The sequence below is a fragment of the Colobus angolensis genome, unplaced genomic scaffold, assembly GCF_000951035.1.
Source record: "Colobus angolensis palliatus isolate OR3802 unplaced genomic scaffold, Cang.pa_1.0 Scaffold83, whole genome shotgun sequence".
Lineage (NCBI taxonomy): Eukaryota > Metazoa > Chordata > Mammalia > Primates > Cercopithecidae > Colobus > Colobus angolensis.
The window spans coordinates 2,419,013-2,427,238 of record NW_012122154.1 but is presented as its reverse complement, the minus strand read 5'-3'; the positions used below and the strand labels follow the sequence as shown (position 1 = coordinate 2,427,238).

Genomic DNA, 8,226 nt, shown 5'->3' with positions numbered 1-8,226 from the left:
CCCGGCTACTCAGGAGGCTGAGGCAGGAGAATCGCTTGAACCCAGGAGGCAGAGGTTGCAGTGAGCTGAGATAGCGCCGTTGCACTCCAGCCTGGGCGACAAGAGTGAAACTCCTCAAAATAAAGTAAATTAAATTAAATTAAATTAAACTTACTTTGACTTAAAGTCATCAGTGGCCAGTTTGCAGTTGTCAAGCTGTACAGCAAGTCTAGAATTCTCTGCTTTCGTGCATAAGATCTGGGAAGCAAGCCATTATGTGATAAATGATTCTTTGAGAGAAACCTAAATAAACTTCTATCCAACAGCTATGCCATCAGTTATCTTTTGAAAGTCTTTACAAGAAAGTATAAAATCACCCCCAGCCTGCTTTTCTTATTAACCTTGTTGCGTCATGAAGAAAAAAGCAGTGCCAATTTAGAAGCAAAATAGAGAAATAAAAAGGTTTAGTTTTTTAATAACATAAGACACTTTGCAACATCCCTAGGCAGTTGAACACCATTAACGTTTTCTCCATCAGTAGTTTGTATTATGACTGTATCCTCTCCCATAATAATAGAAATTCATCAAGGAGACAAGAAAATGATTAATAGGTGGTTAAAAAGATGGCATTTGACGATCTGTGTTCAGATAATATAAATGTTCAGTGTCAAATACAAAAGCAATTTTGGATGTAATACAGTTTTTCCGCATTCTATAGATGATGAAGGAAAAGCCTAAGGGCAAGTTACTTTATTATAGTCACTCAGTTATCAGAGGTAGCTCTGGGGCTGGTGCTGAGGTTTTCTGACTTTCAGTCCAGTGGTCTCCCCTGTGTACCATTAACTCCTGGACTTCCCCTTTCCCTTGGTTGCCTTCTGTAAAACAGCCTCTTCTGGTAGAAGGATAAAGCAAGCCATAGATCTGGGAGGTGGAGCACTAGGGCAACAGGACACAGACCTTTTGTTGGAGATCTTCAATGGTGTTGAAGTAACACTGATAATCCGGGCACACCGTTGGGATATCCTGTTCACATTGTTCTTGGATCCTGGATTCCAACTCTGCGTTGATCTCCTCCAGGCTGCGCACCTTCTCCAGATAGTTGGCAAGCCTGTCATTCAGGAACTGCATTGTCTCCTTCTCGTTGCTAGTGAACACCCCATCCTCACACCAGGCACAGTTCCCCACCAAGCAGGGACTGTTACAACTCCCAGTAAAGTAGCATGGCAGGAGGCAACCGGTCAGCCCACGAGACCTGGGTAGGAAGCTTGGAGTGTGACATCGGGATGTAGTACAGGCACTGGGGAGACAAGCTGTTTCTATGGAACAGCTTGAGGCAGGTGCACAACCGGAGGCCATGGTACAGGATTCAGGAGAGCAGTGCGTGGAGGAGCAGTCAGAAGTCATCCTTCCAGAAGCAAAGACGGAGGCTGGCTGCAAAACTTCAGTTGCCTTCACTCCAAAACTCTCCTTCCCTCCTGAGAGTTTTATAACGCCCCAAAATGGGTGTTTACAGACTGCACCGGATGTTTTCTTTATCACTGATGGTGCCAGTTTTCATACAAACATCTCATTAGAGCTGTTTATTTACTGAGGAAGAGTTTTATGCCTCATAAAAGAGGGATAACTTTAGGTTACCGAAGCAGGACCCACACCGTTTCCATGTGCCAGACAAAACACTTATTTCAGAAAATTGTCATAGGAAACATTGTCCTTTTGACAGAATAAGAAAAGAAAGAGGAAATTTGGCCAATCAATAATTATAGATACAACTCATTACAAATCAGGAAAATAATATGTCCACAGATTTTGATTCTGTGCATTGATTGCTTGTGTCCCCTTTTAAAATTAGTGTTACAGCTCATAAAATGACATTTATTTGTTTGTGCCACCACCATAAAAACAGTCAGTGTGATTAGCAATCTTTCAGTGCTTTTTGTGTTCTCAGAGTAGGTGTCGACAAGACTGAAGGAGTGAGCTATATATTGGGCTTAATGTGTGTGTGTGTTTGTATGTGTGTGTACAAACCGTGTCCACCTGCGTACAAATGGAAAAGTCACTTCACATAACTGATAGGAATAACTCGTTTTTCTGCAGGCTAAAATATAAATTGGTTAGAGCTGGAATTATGATCTTTGATTTCCTGAAACTTGCCTTCTCCACATTTCTCATTTCTTGTTGTTAGGTAAGTTATACTATTTTACCTGTATTTCTAGTAAGAGTGAAATAGAAATTGTAAGTTATAACCTTCTAGTCCCTTGGGAATTCCTCAATGATTATACTTCAGAGTAGGGACAAGGAACCCACAGGAGTCTTTTCTTCTGAGATGTAGAGCCTGTTTTCTCCCATTTAGTTATTTATGAAGGCCTGAATTTCATGAAAATTAAAAATACTGGAACTTGGGAAATAAAATTTTATTTAGGTTCCAAATCAGTAATTCCACTGGATGAAATCTCTGGTACCAAATCTGACAGATAGGAACTTGAGATGTGTAACTTTTTTGGATTCTCTCCTGGATTTCACCTCCATTAAGAAGCATAATCTGTTTCACTTTGCTTGGTTTTAGTCGTTATGTTTATTTCATTTTCAAAGGTGCATAGAGAAAATTGCCTCTAGAATTTTTAAGAACATTACAGGAAAAGAAAATACAGTAATCTGAAAAAGTTGAAAATTTTTTGATCCAGAATAAACTTATTTTTTCCCCTAATCCTGAGTGCTACTTCCTAGGTAGCTGATAATAGAAACCAAACCACAAGAACATAAGTGAGTGAGTTAAAATAGTCTCTGAGGATTTATTACTCCCTGGGCAGAGTTGGGTTTGAATTTAGTGATTCTCTTTACACATCAACACTTATGCAAAAAGTTCTTAGAGTGTCTCATGGTATATTGACGCTGCCCTGCAACGAATATGAGTTCAAGGATTCAAAAACACTTCTGAAAAATTACAAATCTCTGAAAGAAAATTATCTTTTCACAGTAACCTAATGAGTCAAAAGAAAAATATCTTTGAAGAAAACCCACGTTTTGGTTGTCCATCACAGGTTCTAGTTAGCTAAAGTGCAGTCATGTAACTGCAGGTAAAATAAGAAATATTTCCTTTTGTCTGGAACTAATTTATAACTGTAAAGTATTGGTTACTAGTTAGTGTCCTGCAGGATAGGACTATTTATTTTGTTCTTGGTTAATTAGATAGTGTTGTATAATAATGATCTATAGCTATAGTCTCCATCGTAGAATACGGAAATCACCCAGAATTCATTTCTGTGGAGTCCTCCTTAGGGAAGAGAAGTCAGGCTGGCAGGACCAGAGGAAAGCAAAAAAAAAAAAAAAAAAAAGAAAGAAGATAAGCTATGACTCACCTTCTTCATGGTCCAGGACACATAGCCCTCCTGCACAATATTTCTGCACTCAGCTATCACCAGACTTTCAGCTGATAGAAAAATGCAACTTAGTTCACTGCAACCTTAGTGTTATCAGTACTGCACAAACCCTCTTCAGCACACAGCACAAGCACCATCCTGTAAAATCTCCAGCACACCTTTTTCTCATTGCATACAGCCCCTTCTCTGCTGTGCTGCCCATTGCTTCCTTGCAACATATTTTCATACTTTCTCTAATAAATCTGCCTTTCTTTACCTACAACTATGTTGATAAATTCTTCTTATCCCCCTGCCACCAGCCCCAGATAGTCGCTAATCACCTGTGACAATTTCTATAGTCCATCATCAGAAGAAAGGAACATTGAGAATACAGGAAAAGAAATAGATGTCATGAAAGGCCATGATAAAAACAACAACAACAACAACAACAAAAACAAACAAAAACATTGTAGTTTATTTTGTATAATACTCTGCTCTTACCTTACAACATCCACCTAGGCTGCCAGAATCATTTTCCTAAAATACACACCTGCTTTTCGTCGCCCTCCACTTATGGAGTGCAAGCTTTCTACCTTGGCAAATATGACCTTCTCTAACCTAGTGCCCATTTACCTTTCTGGGCTCACTTTGTGATGTTCTCTTTCACAAACCCTAAGCTCCAGCCATCCTTCAAGCTTTGTAAGTACTGTTTTCTAGGTCAAATGCTCTTCTGCCATTCCTTTCCTGGATGAACTCACATGTCAAGACTTAAAGACTTAGCTGAAACATCATTCAGCTGCCTTATGTGGAGATGGGGCTCCTCCCAGAGCACTTCGTATGCATTTCTGCTATAGTAGTTGTCTTGTGGCTTTTAACATTTGTGCATAAGGTTATAAGAGTTTACATGAGGCTTTAAGAAAGTTGGCTCAGGGCCAGGGCTAGTATATATGTGCAGTAACAAGGTTGATTTTCACTGTTTTGGGCAACAACCTAAGTAACTTTTACAGTGCCTGGGAATGTTCAAGGCCCGGCTCGGGTTCAGGCTGCAAGGGGAACACACAGCTGGCCGGGCCACCGGATAATCAAGGCACTCTGTTTCCCAAGGCAAAGAAGGAAGTGGGGGCTGATCTGGGGGACCCTACAGTGTGATAAATCATCTTGAATAACTTGGTCACTCTACATTATCCTTTACATAAATTGCTTTATTCAATTAGTCGATAGGATTAGCAAAAGGATTTTTTCCCCCATCCATGTTGATGAGAAATATCGCCTGTAATTTTCTTTTCTTCTGATGACCTAGCTAGGTTTTGGTATCAGGTTGTATACTGGGTTCCCGATATGGCTTGGCTTTGTGTCCCACCCAAACTTCATCTCGAATTGTAATCCCCAAATCCCCACGTGTTAGGGGAGGTACCTGGTGGGAGGTGATTGGATCATGGGGGCAGTTTCCCCTATGCTGTTCTTGTGATAGTGAGTGAGTTCTCAGGAAATCTAATGGTTTTGTAAGTGTGTGACAGTTCCTCCTTCACACGCTGTCTCTCACTGGCCCCCATGTAAGAAGTGCCTGCTTCCTCTTCCACCATTATTGAAAGTTTCCTGAGGCCTCCCTAGCCATGTGGAACTGGGACTCAATTACACCTCCTTCCTTTATAAATTATCCAGTCTCAGATATTTCTTTATAACAGTGTGAGAATGGAGTAATACTGTTCATAAATTAAATTGAGAAATGTTTCCTCTTTATTTCATGAGATTTTATAAGATTAGTGTTATTTCTTCCTTAAATGTTTGATGGAGTCCAGTGAGGCCAACTCTTCCAGGAGTCTCCCATGTGAAAAAGTTGTGTTTTGTTTTTAACTAGGAAAAAAAAGTCTGGGCATGGTGGCTCAAGCCTGTGATCCCAGCATTTTGGGAGGCCAGGCAGGCAGATCACTTAAGGGCTGAGTTTGAGACCAGCCTGGCTAATATGCTGAAACCTTGTCTCTACTAAAAATACAAAAAATAGCTGGGCATAGTGGCAAACACCTGTAGTCCTAGCTTTTCGGGAGGCTGAGGCATGAAAATTGGTGAAACTTGGAAGGTGGAGGTTGCAGTGAGTTGCGATCACACCATTGCACTCTAGCTTGAATGAGAGTGAGACTCCGTTTCAAACACACACACACATACACACACGTGCACACACACAAATATATATATATTTGCTTACCTCTACATCAAATATTAAAAAATATCAAATTGCTTACCTCTGCATATAGAAACCCCACAAAGCTGTTCAGTTGTTCTATTTCATTTTGTGTGAAAGTTGTATTTTTCAAGGAGTTTGTTCACTTCACCTAAGTTGCAAAAATACTGAAATAAAGTGGTTCATAATAATCCTTATCATGAATTTTAGTATCTGTAGTGTCTATATAGTCTCACTATTTCATTCCAGATGTTGGTAATTTGTGTTTTATCTCATGCTTCCCCCATCAATCTGGCTTGATGTTCATCAGATTGATACTAATGTATTGTGTATTTCAAAGTTACTGAAAGAATAGATTTTTTATGTTCTCACCATAAAACAATGATAAGGTGTTAGGTGATGGATATGTTAATTAGCTTGATTTACTGTTTCCACAATGCATAAATCAAAACACCACGTTGTACCCCACAAACGTACATATACACAATTATCATTTGCCAACTAAAAAATAACTAAATAGAAGTACTTCATTAATCCTTTCAAAGAATCACATTTTAGCTTCATTAATTTCTTCATTGCTTTCTATTTCATTGACTTCTGATATTATGTTTATTATTTCTTTCTTTCTACTTACTTTGAATTTTAATTGTTCTTTCTCTGTTTAGTTGAAATGAAAACTTAAGTGATTGAAGAAGATATAAATGAAGGTGATAAAGATGTAAATCTTATTTTCTAATATAATCATTTGCTGTATATTTTCTACGAATCCAATGCTGTATGTATCCCATTAATTTTTAAAATCTTGTGTTTTCATTATCATTCAGCTCATAATATTTCTTAAGCTGTATTGGTATTTATTATTTGATCCATAGGGTATTAGAACTGTGTTGTTTGATTTTCAAGTATTTGGTGATTTTTCTAAATATCTTATTGATTTCTCATTTAATTCCATTGTGGTCAGATAACATATTTTATTAGATTTTAGAATTTATGGAGACAAATTTAATGGCCCAGAATATAGTCTCTTTTGGTGAGAGTTCCTTGTGCATTTGAAAAGAATGTATATTCTGTAATTGCAAGGGGTAACATTCTGTGAATGTAACTGGGTAAAATTGCTTGATACTATTATTCAAATCTTCTTTATCCTTGGTAATTTTCTTGTCTCTTTGTTCTCTCAGATACTGACAGGGGATATTAAAATCAAGAAATGTGATTTTGGATTTATCTGTTTCTCTCTTGACTTCTGGGATTTTTTTTGCCTTATTTATTTTGAAGCTCTGTTATTGGGTCATATTTTTATGGATTATGGGACCACCTGATCAATTTTCCCTTTTTCATTATGAAATATCACCTTAAAAATTATCTAATATTTAAATGCCAAACTTCTTTCTTATCATTACTATTTGCATGGTATGTCTGTTTTTCAGACTATAGCATTCAATTTTCTTGTGCTTTTATATTTAAAGCAAATCTCTTTTAAACAGCATAGTGTTGGGTTATCTTTTTAAATCCAGTCTGACATCCTCTGACTTTTTATTGGAGTGCTTACTTTATAATTAATGTAATTATTGATATGGTTGGTTTAATCTACCATGTTGCTATTTGTTTTTTATTTCCATGTGTTTTTGCTTCCTTTCCCTTTTGTTTCTCGTCTTATTTTGGGCCAATCAAACATTCTACTTTATTTTCTATGCTAGCTTGATAAGTATATATCTTTTAATGGCTTTTCTAAAGGGTGGGATAGTTCTCCCAGGATTATGATATGCATCTTTACATTATTACAGTCCACTTGGAATTAATAATGTAGCACTTTATGTAAAATATGAGAACCTTACCAGAGTAGAGTTCTTTTTGCTCCTTTCTTTGTGCTATTATTGTCAAATTGCTTACTTCTGCATATAGAAACCCCACAATGCCATTGTTTTTGCTTTAAATAATTGTCTTTTAGAATATTGAGAAAACGAAAAAGAGAAAGTCTCATATTTTATCCATGTATTTAGCATTTTCAGTGATTTTTTTTCCTTCCTGAAGGTCTGAGACTTCATTTTGTATCATTACTCTTAAATTTTTTTTTATTGTGACAAAATACAAGTAACATAAAATTTACTATCTTAACTGTTTTAAAGTGTACAATCCAGTGGTATTAAGTACATTCAAATGTTGTGTGGGCATCACCACCATCCTTCTCCATAACGCTTTTCACCTTTTAAAACTGAAACTCTGTTCCCTTTAAACAACTGCCCATTAACCCCACCCTTGTGTCCTGGCAACCACTGTTCTACTTTTCATCTCTGTGATTTTTTTTACTACATTTAACTACCTCATATAAGTGAAAGCATATAAGTGAATAGTATCTTTTTGTGACTGGCTTACTTCACTTAGCACAATGTCTTCAAGGTTAATTCATGTTGTGGCATGTATCAGAAAGTCCTTCCCTTTTAGGGCTGAATAATATTCCATTGTATGGATGTACCACATTTTGATTATCCATCCATCTATCAATGAATGCTTGTTTGTTTTCATATTTTAGCTATTGCGATTATTGCTGCTATGAACACAAGTATACAAATGTCTTTTAGAGACCCTGCTTTCAATTCTTTTGGGCATATACCCAGAAGTGGAAGTGCAGGATCATAAGGCAATTCTACATTTAATTTTTTGAGGAACTGCTATATTGTTTTTCATAGTCACTGTACAATTTTACCTTCCTAC

General features: G+C 37.2%; 1 protein-coding gene across 1 annotated transcript in view; it reads right to left on the bottom strand.

Annotated features, from left to right (window-relative positions):
• KRT40 (keratin 40, type I) overlaps positions 1-4,048 on the bottom strand; it is an 8,883-nt gene extending 4,835 nt beyond the window's left edge. The window contains exons 1-4 of the mRNA XM_011929948.1: positions 3,969-4,048; positions 3,336-3,406; positions 937-1,384; positions 152-237 (exon numbers count right to left, since the gene is read on the bottom strand). Coding sequence (XP_011785338.1) covers positions 152-237; positions 937-1,383 — 533 coding nt within the window. The 5' untranslated portion in view covers position 1,384; positions 3,336-3,406; positions 3,969-4,048. The remainder of the gene's footprint in view (positions 1-151; positions 238-936; positions 1,385-3,335; positions 3,407-3,968) is intronic.
• Positions 4,049-8,226: the final 4,178 nt, after the last annotated feature.